The sequence below is a fragment of the Heterodontus francisci genome, chromosome 4, assembly GCF_036365525.1.
Source record: "Heterodontus francisci isolate sHetFra1 chromosome 4, sHetFra1.hap1, whole genome shotgun sequence".
NCBI classification, from domain to species: Eukaryota; Metazoa; Chordata; class Chondrichthyes; order Heterodontiformes; family Heterodontidae; genus Heterodontus; species Heterodontus francisci.
The window spans coordinates 160,398,733-160,413,581 of record NC_090374.1 but is presented as its reverse complement, the minus strand read 5'-3'; the positions used below and the strand labels follow the sequence as shown (position 1 = coordinate 160,413,581).

General features: G+C 45.8%; 1 protein-coding gene across 2 annotated transcripts in view; it reads right to left on the bottom strand.

Annotated features, from left to right (window-relative positions):
- The window catches only part of LOC137369368 (ephrin type-A receptor 5-like), a 389,228-nt gene that overhangs the window by 165,639 nt on the left and 208,740 nt on the right, over positions 1 to 14,849 (bottom strand). For both annotated transcript variants that reach the window (XM_068030470.1, XM_068030471.1), the window contains exon 4: positions 6,936 to 7,091. In XM_068030470.1, coding sequence (XP_067886571.1) covers positions 6,936 to 7,091 — 156 coding nt within the window. The remainder of the gene's footprint in view (positions 1 to 6,935; positions 7,092 to 14,849) is intronic.

The following is a 14,849-nucleotide window of genomic DNA, read 5'->3' as shown; positions in this document are numbered from 1 at the left end:
AAAAGATTTTGCATCCATCTGCAAGGTTTTTGAACATAAAAATTATCAATTTTTATTTTCTCCTTTTTGACATCCAGTAAAAGTGCACAGTTGAGATATTTAGCTCTTGCTCCCATCAATGTACCAATGTATCATTTTATTCTTTCTTTAAAATTCATTCCAGTATATGGACTGAATTTTATTTTGCGCTACCGTAATTGGCAGCGGCCGTAAACAATGGTGGCCCGCACATGTGGGCCTTACTTAACGAAGCTGCCGCGATATTAAATGCGGCAGCTCATTTAAATGGTCGGGGCAGACTCGCCCCCCCAACCCCCGCGATGATGTGGAGGCGGCGGGCGGTGGGTCCCTGGCAATGGCGTCTGGTGCCACTGTGCAGGCGCCGACGCCATTTTTAAAGGTCTGCGAGCCCTTCCATTTAGTTTAAATATTTAAAGAGTCATTTAAAATTTATTTTAAAAATTAATAAATATTTCTAGCCCCTCTCCCACCTACCCCGCAATAACCAAACAATTCATTCCTTGCCCTCCCCCCCAAAATACTTACCTTGTGTACCTGACCTTTCCCCTCGCCAAAATTCATAAACTTTTAACTTCAGCCCTTCCCATCATCCCCTACACCAATCAGATTAGTTTGACCCCACTCCCCACCCCTCCCACATTGAAATACTTACCTGCTCCCCCCTTCCCACTAGTGTCCTGTCACAGATCTCTGGAGGAAATCTGAAGGTGGGGGAGTGCTGGCCACCAGCACCAATATTGGAGTGGGACCGAAGGCGGGAGTGGGTAAGTGATTAATTCATTTATTTGCATTTTTTAAAATATGTAAATTTTGCTCCCATCACCGAGCGGCGGGGGGGCCACCACGAGCCCTCACCGCAACCGGCAATGTCGGACCAGGCATTCACGGTATCGAGACCCATGGCGGGCATCTGTCGGAGGCATTTTATGGCCCCTCCCCCACCCCTGCCAAGACCCTCGACATTGGGGGGGCGGGGGGGTGCTGTAAAATCCAGCCCTATGTTCTGGGGTCAAATTGTCTGTCGATACTTGCTGTCTAGGTTCTCCCAAAACAGCTCTTTGGTGAGGCACTGGAAAACTGCAAGTGCCATCAAAACCTCATTCCAGTGTCTTTAGAAGAGAGAAAATGGAAGAGATGGTAAAGTACAAACATGTATTGCACCCCAGAAAGAATGGCAGATACCAATGTTCCCTCAAAGATGTGCAGGTACGCAATTGCACAGAAATCGGGAATGTGCCGTGCAGTACAAAAAACAGGTCAACAGGCACAACAAAAAAATTCAAGGCAACATTGGCAGATACTTAGGTTTCTTTTGCCCTGATATTGTTAAGTTACATGCAGGGTTAGTATTGGGTATGTTGTCAACAGAATTCTATTAACTAGATTTGTTCTTCCCTTGTAGCTGACAAAAAATAAATAAATAAAAATAACTAAGAACTTTAATTCTGCTTTCAGCAATACACCTATAATGCTGAAGCAGATCGGTTGAGATAATATTTCATGATATGTTCTGTGCGATGCAAATGTATTATCTAACTGAATGGAAATTGAACATTGTTGATGCAATGGTACAGTAAGAAAGAATATTCCAGTACATTTATGCAGAAGTAAAAGACAAAAAGTTTAATAGAAGACAACTTTTTACTGAGTGCATTAATTAGAAAGGAAGAAAAACTTGTATTTATTTAACGCATTTCATAGCTTCAGTATGTCACAAAATGCTTTATCACCAGGTAAGTATTTTTGAAGAACAGGCAGTAATTTTAACTTCCATGAATGGGTGGATTTGGGCAGGTGGGAAGTAAAAAATTTAAAAATTCCAAACCTACTTCCAACCCAACCATTTGCGTTTTAACAGATAGATACAGGTTGAGGGTTGGGCAACCAACCGTTCTCAAGAGATGGGTCAGTCACTAAAATCTGTTAAGGAGGCTGCATGCTTCCATTTAAAAAGTTTCTTTATTTTTAACTAATGTCAGCTGGATTTCGGAGGACTCAGGAAACCCGTCAAGTAAAAGGAGGCAAGTAGGGCCCGATCCATAAGGTAAATGCCTTTACAGCACTGCTGTGGACCAAGAGGAGCAGGAGTGTTTCCTCCAGGACAAACAAGCTAATTTCTTTACAAACCCCATGAGCAGATGACCGTCCCCCCCCCCACCCCCCACCCCCAAGCAAGTGACAGAATCCGTGATCATCTCCTGACATCCACAATCTCCTTCTGATCTCTATGATATCCCCCCCCATCTCCACCATCTCCCCTTCTGACCTTCACCATTGCTCCCTCTGACCTCCACAGTCTCCTCCAGACCATCACATCGCCCTGATCTTCGCAATCTGTCCCTTGATCTCCATGACTTTCCCTTCGACCTTCACGATCTCCCCCGACTTCCACGACCACCCACCGAGCTCCAAGATCTCCCCCCCAACCTTCACAATCTCCACCTTACTGATGTGAACTCACACCCCCACCCCATGATCTCTCCCTCCCTTCCTTCCTTTGACCTCTGTGCTCCCAGCTGCGGCCTTGTGCTGCAGATATCCCACTCATCTGGCTGTGCAGTGGGAAACACGCTGAAAAATATTTAAAAGACATCCTGCAGTAATTTTTGCATAATGTCTGGGAAATCCATATTTCCAGGTATCCCATCTGGAAATCCTTCCTCCCCTGCTCCCTTCAGGGGAACTATCAGAGCCACAGAGTCTTTGTTGTAATGTATGAAAGCAACTAATTTGCAGCAGCCAACTTGTGTACAGCGAAGTTCCACAAACAGCACAAGATAATGACCAGAAACTCTGTTGTTTTTTCAGTGATGTTGATTGTGGGATAAGTTTTTTTTTAGTTTAGAGATACAGCACTGAAACAGGCCCTTCGGCCCACCGAGTCTGTGCCGATCATCAACCACCCATTTATACTAATCCTACGCTAATTCCATATTCCCACCACATCCCCACCTGTCCCTATATTTCCCTACCACCTACCTATACTAGGGGCAATTTATAATGGCCAATTTACCTATCAAACTGGAAGTCTTTGGCATGTGGGAGGAAACCGCAGCACCCGGAGAAAACCCACGCAGACACAGGGAGTGTCTTGCAAACTCCACACAGGCAGTACCCAGAATTGAACCCGGGTCGCTGGAGCTGTGAGGCTGCGGTGCTAACCACTGCACCACTGTGCCGCCCTTGGTCAGAATACCATGGGGAGCTCCTCTGTTCTCCTTCAAAATATTATCATGGGGTCGATTATGTTCATCCGAGAGGGCAGAGTGGACCTTGGTTTAGCATTTCATCTGAAAGATGGCACCTCCAACAGTGCAGCATTGCCACACGACTGCACTGGATTGTCAGGCTAGAATTTTGTGCTCAAGTCTCTGAAGTAGTACCACTTGGTTTGATCTGCCCTTTATTTTATCATTATTGACATAAGTTAAACATTATAATGATTAGAGGATAAACAAAAGCAAGCAGGAATTTGTAGTAGATATATAAAAACTTGCTTAGTACAGCTTTTGGTCAGTTAAATTCATGCTTGGAATGTGGCCCCGATTTTCTCCCTCTACCTCTCCTGAAGTTACTGAACCAGGCTCAGCCAGAGAAGCACAGAATGCTATGTGTCCATGTAGCTATTCTTCATGTGTGCACCTAGATGATGTGTCACAGGCCTTACTAAGATTGTGGAGGTTGCCACAGCTGATCCTGTTCTCATTCAACATTCAAAAACGCATTGCCCAGATTACTATCTGAAACAAAGACCCTCCTTAATGTAGTATCATGCTCAGGGCTGTCAATATCAGCGAAATATCAAGCTGGGTGGAACTGCACTTGTCTGGTTTCATTTTTATCTATCTAATCATAGCCAGTATCACCTGCAATGGCTTCTCTTCCTGCTCCCGTACCATTATCACCTTGGATCTATTCTTAGCCCCCTACTACTTCTCATTACATGCTACCACTGGGCGACATCATCTGAAAACGTATTATTTTTCACACGTACACTGATGACACCCAGCTCTATCTCACCACCACGTCTGTCAACTCTTCCACTGTTGTTAAATTACCAGACTGCTTGTCCAACATCCAGTACTGGATCAGCAGAAACGTCCTCCTGTTACGACCATGTGAGAAAGGGGTCTAGGGTTCCCTCTCAGCCTTCGCCTGGTCTTACCGTAACACGGTTTAATTTTAAACAGACCATTTTTTTCAGCTCCCCTTTAGTGAATCCTTGTTCACTAACATCCAATTATAAGACAAATAAACTAGCCAAACAGGTTTTCTTAGGTTTAAAGAAAAAAGGTTGAACTTTATTAAAGTTAAACTCTAATTTGGTTAACGCCTATGGATATGTGATGCGCCCACACTGGCATGCATTCGCAATACACAGATGCAGATAGAGACAGAAAAGAGCAAAAGAAAGAAAGTGGAAAAGTTTGAGGCAATATCTGAAGATGGTTTTGGTTACTGTTCTTCAAAGTTTTTCATTGTAGGTAGGTCTTGCATTTTGTTGGGGCCCAGTATTCTTCTTAAACCTTGTTTGATGTAGGAGACTTTTCTCTCTTGAAGTTCATGTGTCCTCAGTGGGTCCAGAGGCTTGTGAGAAAGAGATGGGAGGAGACAGGAGAGGTCTTCTCACTCCAGGAGCAAACAGTTTTTTTTTCTGTCCAAACTCTTTGTACAATTCAGTAAAACCAGGTTGCCAAGCAGGTTAGTCATGTGACTAGCTGGTCTCTTGTCTTAGTCGACCTTGCAACGTCTCTTCTTACACACAATACCTGGTGCTCAAAGTCCATTGTGGGTTAAATTGGAGCAGGGAATAGCCCCTTTGTCCCTCCAAGCACTGTCTGTTAGCCTGCAAATGTTTCTTCCAGCCATGTCTGATCTGTTTAACAAGTCATTTCCTCGCTCCAGCAGCAGTTTAAAATCACTGTTCATATGACAAAATTAATATGCCTCATTCTGCATGACACCTGCAATTAATTTTTGGAAAGACCAAAGCCATTTTCGTTAGTCCCTGCTACAAAATCCATTTCATAGCTCCTGACTCCATTTCTTTCTCTGGCAACTGCTTGAGGCTGAACCAGAGGGCTGAATTTTCTTGGTTGACACGGCCTCGATTCTGGGTCAGGAACCCGGAAGTGGCCATGGTGGGAGGTCGATCGCAATCTTCCCAGAGGTAACCACTTAAGAAGCCACCTCCAAAAGCCTCTTCCAATTAAAGACGACAGGCGGACCAGGGAAGCAAGGGGTTTAGTAGATGGGCCCACAGCTATGACCGGCCAGCTGTCCCACCGGGAGATGTGGGTGCTGGTGAGATGGGCAGGAGACCATGAGGGCACCTCAAAATGGAGGCACTCTCCACAGCATTGTGAAAAATTAAAACTCACACATGGCCACAGCTGTCAGGTCATCATTCTAGAGGGGGGGAGCCTCCAGTGGCTTAGCATCCCAGTGGGTTGGTGCTGGAGTGATAGAGTCGAGGTCTCCATTGCCCCCTCCCGCAGAGTGCTGCTGAAAGCCACCTCCAGCCACCTCAGCCTCAGCGGGGCCTTCCACCATCGGGAAGATCCTAATGGAACCATGAACATTCTCCCAGTTGCCCATTAATAGGCCTAATTTGCTACCTGCTGCTGCTGGGCAGGTAGCTTCTGCAGTGTTGACCCCACCTTCAGCAAGATTGCTCAGAGGCAGAAACGCGTCGGTTCAGATCGCCAATGCGCTATTTTGCAATTTTACTCATGGTCCCAACTCCTAGCCCAACTCTGTGGGAGCGGGATAATTTAGCCCAGATGTCATATTTGACATCAAGACAAGTTTCCAACTGTATAACTATGCCATCACTAAGATCACCTATTTCCACCTCCATAATATCACCCGATTCTGCCATTGCCTCAGTTTATCTGCTGCTGAAACCCTCATTTATGCCCTTGTTACCTCCAGACTTGACTATTCTGATGCATTTCTAGCTGGCTTCCCATATTCTCCCATCTGTAAATTTGAGGTAATCCAAAACTCTGCTGCCTTTGACCTTACTTGCACCAAGGCCCGTTCACCGGCACACCTGAGTTCACTGACCTACACTGGCTCCCATTTAAGCAATACCTCAATTTTAAAATCCTCATCCTTGTTTTCAAATCCCTTCGTGGCTTCACCCCTCCCTATCTTTGTAATCTCTTCCAACCACAAAACCCTCCAAGATATTTGTGCTTAACTGATTCTAGTCTCTTGAGCATCCCCGATATTAATTGCCCTACCATTGGTGTCATACCTTCAGCTGCCTGGGCCCTAAGCTCTGGAATTCCCTCCCTAAACATTTCTGTCCCTCTAGCTCCCTTTCCTCCTTTATACACCCTTAAAACCTACCTCTTTGACCACGCTTTGGGCCAGCTACCCTCATATTGCCTTATATGACCAGTGTCAAATTTTGCTTATAAACCCTCCTGTGAAATGCCAAAAAGGCACCACATAAATATGAGCTGGTGTTGAAAGATTTACACAGATTGATGTCATTTTGAAACTCAGATTACAGGTGCTGAGTTTTCACATGACTGGTGAAACAATCTTTCATCTATTTTTGGCAAGATTTTCAATATTGGCATGTATTTTGCTGCTTTGCTTTTACAAAATCTGAGTGCAGAAAAAAGAACTGCAGCATTTCCAAATTTTAGGGTTAATGTCTGTAATAACACCATACATAGGAATGTAATATAAACATATTAAGTGTTTGTGTTCACCAATTGGAAGTTCTATTGTCATAACATTTATAAATCATAGTGTAAAAAGTGGTGGCACACTGTAACTGAGGCCAGGCCATTTTATATTTTAGGTTTGTTCAAATGGTTCCTCCCATGTTCTATTTTAAAATGGTAGAGTAAATTTCAACCACAGAAATAACTGCATGGGTTACAAAGTATACTTACTTGTACAGGCCATCGTAGGTGGATCATTATCTCTTCTGAAATAGTTTTCCATACAGTGACATGAAACTGATCCCTTGTCATAGGTATAACTGTAAGGTGGACACTTGCTGCAGGCCGGGCTGTACGGTGAGGACTTAAAGAATCCTGGCTGACAAACTGCAGAAATTAAACAAAAGACAAGCATTTCAATGAAATGCACCATATGGCTACTCAAAATAAAAATGCAGTATTTCTTATATACAGACCAATTTGAGGACATCAAATCCATTCCATTTAGAACAGCTTCTACTAATGGTATAAACACTTCATACCTGTAACTATTTCAGTGCAAGAAATACTGCATTGCTGCTGTTAGTTTACATAATGGTGGCGGTACTCGAACGCAATTCATTTCTGAGATATATGTTGAGTTCCGAGATTAATTAAAGTTCTTTCTTTACAATAGCAGTTTCACAGTTCTGTGACTATTTACTCTGTGTACAAAAAAAACTGCGGTCGTTAGAATGTGTGAGAAAAAAAAGAATTGTGTAGCTCTTTGCACATCCTTAGGACGTCCCAAAGTACTTCACACCCGATGAAGTACTTTTGAAGCACAGTCCCTGTAATATTATGTTCATGTGCTATTTCGATTTTCGAAAGATTTTGATAAGGTACCTCATAGTAGACTCATGACTAAGGTCAGGCCAAGTGGAATCGGGGACAAGCAGCAGAATGGATAGAAAGCTGTCTACAGAACAGAAAGCAGAGAGTAGGGATTAAAGGTAGTTACTTAGACTGGAAAAAGTTGAAAAGTGGTGTTCCACAAGGATCAATGCATAGACCACCGTCGTTCACCATTGACATGACTATGACCCCTGAGGGAGTCTTTAAGATTGTGAAAGGGTTTGATAGGATAAACATAGAGAAAATGTTTCCACGTGCAGAATTAGGAGCCACAAACAGCAGAAGATGGATGAGGGAAAAAGGCTAGTAGGATATTTGATGGGGTGAGATGAAGAAGGGTGGGAGGAAGCTGGTGGGAGAATAGATGCTGCATGGACCTATTGAGCCAAATGGCCTGTTTCTGTGCTGTAAATACTATGTAACATTATGTGAAAGTCTCCCAAGGTTCAAGAATAAGAATTTCTCTATTTCCCAACCAATTTCTTTTGATTTTCCCAAACTTCATGCTAACATAGTCAGAAGGATGAGTAATCTATTCCCAGGCTAGTAAGAAAACCATCCCAGTCCCAATGCTTTCTCCAATTTCCAACTCTCTATTAGACCACCTGGCATTTGTGTGTTGCTTTCCTACAGCAGTGTGGCTGAGATCAGGAACTCAGAAGAATCTGCACTATTCTAGGTCATTCTGGTCATCCTCTCTGTGCTACAACATCACAATACCACAGATAAATTTGAAGAGCACTTCAGTTCTCCAATCTCAGCAGACAGCTGCTCAGGTGATATCAGTTATTAATTTACTCCTTGACCTGTAAGTCTGGCCTATTGAGACTCCCACAAAGAATAATTAAATATCTCAAACATGCACTAACTTAATCAAAAATGGTGCAATAACTTGCTGATGAGGTGGACCAGTTTTTGGATCTCAGCTTTTCTCAGCTGGGAAGCTTTTCTGATTAAATAGATTTTTTTTTTGTTTTTCCAATTTAGTACTGTTTCACAGTTCATGGAAGCTCTAAATTAAGTCATATCAAGATCATTCTGTTGGTTTCACCTAATTATTCCTCAGACTTCCCAAGAATGTTGTTCAGTGAGCTTAGCCTGTATAAATCTATCTCTGACAGCATTCATTATACCCAACCATCTTCTCAATATTGGCTGCACTCTGAACAGAACTCATCCAGACTCTTGTCAAAGTAATGCTTGGTATTCATCTTTACCATATTTTTTACTTTAGCACAACTTCTGACAGCAAAATAAATATGCAGCATCAACGGTTTTTCATTCACTGGCCTGTAGGACCTTTGTAGCCACTAGGGAAGTTAATCATAGAATCATAAGAATTTACAGCACAGAAGGAGGCCATTCGGTCCATTGTGTCCGGGCCAGCCGACAAGTAGCCATCCAGCCTAATCCCACTTTCCAGCTCTTGGTCCATTGGCTTGCAGATTACTTTTTAAATGTTATGAGGGTTTCTGCTTTTACCATCCTTTCAGGCAGTGCGTTCCATATCCCTATCACCCTCTGGGAGAAAAACATTTCCCCTCAAATTCTTTCTAAACCTCTTATCTCTTACTCTAAATCTATGCCCCCTAGTTACTGACCCTTTAACCAAGGGGAATAGGGCCTTCCTATCTACTCTATCTAGACCCCTCATAATTTTATGCACTTGAATTAGGTCTCCCCTAAGCCTCCTTTTTCCAAAGAAAAAACCATAGTCTATCCAATCTTTACTCATAACTAAAATACTCCAGTCCAGGCAACATCCTTGTAAATCTCCTCTGTACCCTCTCTAGCACAATCACATTTTCTTATAGTGCGATGACCAGAACTGCAGTCAGTACTCCAGCTGTGGCCTAACCAGTGTTTTATACAGTTCCAGCATAACCTCACAGCTCTTATATTCTATTCCTCAGCTAATAAAGACCAGTATCTCATATGCTTTCTTCCTACCTTATCTACCTGTCCAGCCACCTTCAGAGATCTGTGGGCATGCACTCCAATGTCCCTCTGTTCCTCTACACTTCTCAGTATCCTACTGTGTATTACCCTTGCCTTGCTAGCCTTCCCCAAATGCATTACCTCACACTTCTCCAGATTGAACTCCAGTTACCACTGTTCCGCCCACCTGACTAGTCCATCGATATCTTCCTGCAGTCTACAGCTTTCTTCTTCATTCACTCGGTCAATTTTTGAATCATCTGCAAACTTCTTAATCATACCCCTTACATTCATGTCCAAATCATCGATAGAATCATTAATGAATCAGCATAAACTTTTCAACAGTGACTTTAAAATAAATGTGCATGTATGATTTTCTAAACCTGAGCCTGGTACCAAGGAATTTATTCCATAATATAAAGGGGGTGCATTTCAACTGTGAGCTACAGCTACCATTGCAGCTACCAGTAAAAAACTGGTAGATCATTTTGAGTCATGGACCAAACCCTAATGTTACATAAGTTAAAAAGCATCTTTAAAATTAGGGACAGCCACAACCACAGAATATTAACCAAGAGTGAATAGAAATGCTTTGGAATTCAAAATGATGAGCAGTTTTCATAATGTTAATAAAGTAAATGGGGGGAGCGGGGAAGGGAGGTGGAACTACTGCCACTTGCTGGTGAGTTGGTATCTAGAAGGGGTCAAGGTTTGCATTCTGATGAAAGGTCATCGATCTGAAATGTTGGCCCGGCCTTTCTCAGGGCTTTGGAGACAGACTGGGAAGCGGGAGGGTTGGTAAAATGACAGCAAAAGGTTTTGGGAGGGAAAGCCCAAAATGTTCCCACCTGGGGATATTCCCAACAGCGGGAACAGCAGCAGCTCAGCTGCCTGCTGAGCAGAGATGGGCAGCCAATTAATTGGTCTATTAATGGCCATTTTACCAGGTCAGTCAGAATGGCCCCGTTCCAGCTGCATCAACATGGCCTACCAGCGGCTTCTTCAGGTAGGCGGGCTCGAGGCCTTGGTTTCCTGTGGCTCTGTGTCCCGAAGTTTGGGCCCTCAGCAGTAATGGCCACCTCCATGGCCCTGATGCCACCTCCAATCACTGGGGCCTGCCTGGCCCTGGCATAGAAATAAATCCCTTACCAACTTTTTGACAGCACTTCCACCTTGTCCTTGCAGCGTCAGCAGTGGCCACCTTTATCAGTGGTACTGCTGATGCCGACCCTCTGATTTGGCCAGCTGTGTGGAGAGGCAGGCTGCCATCCTTAATTGCCACCACAGTCCTGCCGTTTGCCCACGCAGGCTTGGGATCCACATTTGGTCCCACCATCGGGACTCATGGCCTGCCAGTAAGATCCTGGCCATTTACTCTGTTTCTCTCTCTGCAGATACTGCCTGACCTGCTGAGTATTTAGAGCATTTTCTGTTTTTACTTGGGTCAATTTCAGATCATCACCAGGAAATTCCTTTGTCCAGATACACTTGCAGCAACAATTAATCAAAATCTGCTGGCAGCCTTGAATGGTACAGTCCTGTTCAGTCACTTTCCACAGTCTACAAGTTTGGATTCTTGCTTGTGATTACTGTTCAGTGACTTCAGCTGGAAAATGCAGGGGAGAATAAGGAAAGGATTTCAGCGACAAGTTGTCGCATAGATCACCTGCCTAATGTCACAGTTTCAGTTCACGTGAATATTGACCAACTGGGGGAGCCAGGAAAGAACTGTATCCCAGTGTGTGCCATCACCCTTGATGGGCAACAAGAGTAAAATCGCATCTATGGCAAAGAGATGAACTCTAAATTGACCAATATTTTTATGATTGTTGAAATTAAAAGGAAAATTTGACTTCTACTCTTGGCTGACAATTTTCTCTTTATGCAGCAGAATTTGTTCTTCTCATCCATAGGGTTCGAGAATATATGAATTTGAAGAATTTGTAACACTTCACAAGAAAAGGGTGAAATGAAACATTTTATTTTTTTGCATGAAGTTAGGAATTCAAATCCAGAGAGTTATGGCATAAATTAATATCAGAGTTCATTCAAGCAAGTACTTATTACATTAATTCCTTTTAGCACTCGAAACTTTGGCCGGAATTTTATATAGGCGGCAGGGGTCCTGACAGCGGGGCCAAAAGCTAGGGGGCAATCCCGCTTTGGCGGTCAATAGGACCCGGGGCCGTATCTTGACGGCGGTGGCCAATTAAGTGGCTACCACCTGGACTGCTGACCCTATTAAGGATCGCAGCCAGTCCCTAAGAGGTGCCAGTCAATGAGGGGGCCAGCAGCTCAGCAGTGTTATCGCTTGCAGTAATAACTTCTGGGGCTGCACCTGCAGCATGAGTACACATTGATAGCTATGCACCCTCAAAGGCAGGTAAGTGTAGTCTGGGGACACGAAGACCAGTCAGGTAGGTCCCGGCACAGGTGAGGGGGGTCATCGCTGAGGGCAGGTGGCACCGTTGCCATAAGGGCAGCCAGCGACGCAGGGGTGGCCCCTCCATGGGCCAAAGCATGCGCTAAAAAGAGTGCCCACCACCCCACCCCCCAAAGCCCACCAAAGGCCGCCAGGGTTTACCTGATTGTCTTCCTATGTGGTGAAGGGCACCCCCCACCCAGCCCCCCTCGCCATGCCCATGCACTGCTAAAATACCAGCAAAGGTGGGAATAGGCCCTTAATTGGCCACTTAAGTGGCTCAATTTGGCTCTAGGTGGATGGGCCATTTGCCAACTTTCCTGCCACTGGCAAGATGGCCTGGTAGCAGGAAGATGATGGGTCTGAGTATTGCTGCATCGGAGTAGAGGGAGGGTTTGGAGGCCATTTTTGGACTGTAGTGCTGTGTGCTCTGCAAGGGGTTCAGGACCTTGGGCTCTGCAAGGGTTTCGGGGCCTCGAAGGTTCTGCAAGGAGTTTGGGGTCTTGGGGGCTCTGCAGGGGTTTGAGGCCTTGGGGGCTCTGCAAGGGGTTTGAGGCCTCGGGGGCTCTGCAAGGGGTTCGGGGGCTCTGCAAGGAGTTCCATGCCTCAGGGGCTTTGCATGGGGTCAGGGGTCTCGGGGGCTCTGTAAGGAGGTTCGGGTCTTGGCGACTCTACAAGGGGCTTCAGGGTCTCAGGGGTTCTGCAAGAGGTTTGGGGTCTCAGGAGCTCTGCAAGAAGTTCAGGTCTCAGGGGCTCTGCAAGTGGGTGTGGGGTCTTGGGGGCTCTGCAAGGGGGTGCGTGGTCTCCGGGGCGGAAGACAGGGTCGACAATTAGGAAGGTTGGACTCTGCCAAGAGAATTGTCAAAAGATCAGTTGCCAAGGCAAGGTCGTTTCAGCATCAACAGTAATCTGCAGGGCCACTGTGGCATGGCATGGATCTCATATACCCTATCTTTTAGGATCACCGTGGGGTGATGCAGTGCCTCTGATGGAGGGAGGGCCACTGTGGGGTGATGCTGCGCCTGTCCGTGAAGCTCCACTACTACAGCAAGTGTAGCTGGCCATGCCAAGAAGGGCCACGTATGCCAGCCAGTGTACTGGACTCGGATCAGCTACCTCCAAATGTCCGAGCGCCATTGTCAGTGAGGCCGACAGCTCTCCAGGGAGGCCGTCACCGACCTATGCACCCTTCTGCACGATGATTTATGATCTCTGGGATTTAGGGGTCAGCCAATGCCCGTGGCCCTGAAGATCACCGTGGCACTAAACTTCTAAGCATCGGGATCTTTCCAGGGATACACTGGGGACATGTATGGGGTCCCACAGGCAGTATCGCACTGCTGCATCAATGAGGTGACCAATGTCCAGTTCAAGAGGGCCATTGACTATGTGCACTACTGGACCGACCCTGACAGTCAGGCCGAGTGAACCATCAGGTTCGGGGTATCGCTGGATTTCCCCAGGTGCAAGGTGTGATAGATTGCATGCATGTGACCATCAAAGCTCCCAGTGACCAGCCAGCTGCCTTCATTAACAGGAAGGGCTTCCATTCCATCAACGTTTAATTGGTCTGTGACAACCAAAAGCATTTCCTGCAGGTGTGTGCCCGCTTCCTAGGAAGCAGCCACAACGCCTTTGTACTTTGACAGTCCCAGTGCCATAGCTTTTCCGGTCCCCACTTGCCTTCAGGGATGAATTCTCGGGAACAAGGGCTACAAGGGAACACTTGGCTTCTTACACCTGTGAGGAATCCTCACAATACAGCAGAGAAGAGGTACAACAATTGCCACGGCTGCACTTGAGTAACCATCAAGCAGGCCATTGGGCTGCTGAAGATGCGATTCCGCTGCCTCGATTGATCTGGTGGAGCTCTGCAGTATGCCCCAGCGAGGGTCTTGTGTATAGTGGTGGTCTTCTGTGCTCTGCACAATCTAGCATTGCAGAGGTGGGTGTCCTTACATAACAATGAGATGCCTGAGTGACACTCCTCCACTGACGAAAAGGACATGGAGGAGGGAGAGAGACAAGCAGCACTGGATGGTGAAGACCTTGCACCGGAGGCCAGACAGAATGAGAGACATGACAAGGAGGCAAGAGACAACCTCATAATTATCTGCTTCAGCCACCCTGATGTCTATTCACAGAGAATCCAATGAAGGCTCACCTTAATATATATAGCCTTGTTGCCTCCTTTCCATTTGTGTTCCCTGACTTGCGACCAGCTGCAAAATGCACTCGTGTCCTTGGGAGAACATATGTTAATGAGGGCTGTGGTCACATTGGTATTGGGAAAAGGGGGAAGTCAGCAGCTCACAATTAAGGCATAATGGAATATGGCTTTGAGACAATGATGGCTAATGATTTTCACAAAAAAACTTTTAATTATACCACTACATTACATATTTCCTATACCCGTGAGTCCCAAAATCTGGCTAGGTGGTCTTCTTCGTACAATTGTGAGTGCTCCTATGTGGTGTGATCCCTGCGCCAGCAGCTGGGCTGGAGGCAGGCTCCTGATCAGGTTGCCTTTGGCCTGTGATGCATCCTCTGGTTTTCTGAGGCCTGGAAGGTCCTGGCTGTCTGAGGGTTTCCTGCACTGGTGCTGGACTCTCCTCAGTTGTCTCGGCTGCTGGAGCTAGGCTCACTGGCAAAGGGGCTGAGGAGCCAGTGTACACACTCAGAGTGCCCTGAGGGTAGCATCCAGCTGTAGAGGGCAGCCTCTCCTCCTCTCTTTCAAGGCTCACTTGAACCTCCCTGCTCACTAGAGAAGGATGAGGGGAGGGAGAAGTCTCCAGGCTCCTCGTCCCTCTCTCGCCTTGCCACTGCTGCATCAAGCTCATGGCCAAGGCAATGGTGTGTAGGTCCACGTGCATCTGTGGGATCTGGCTCTC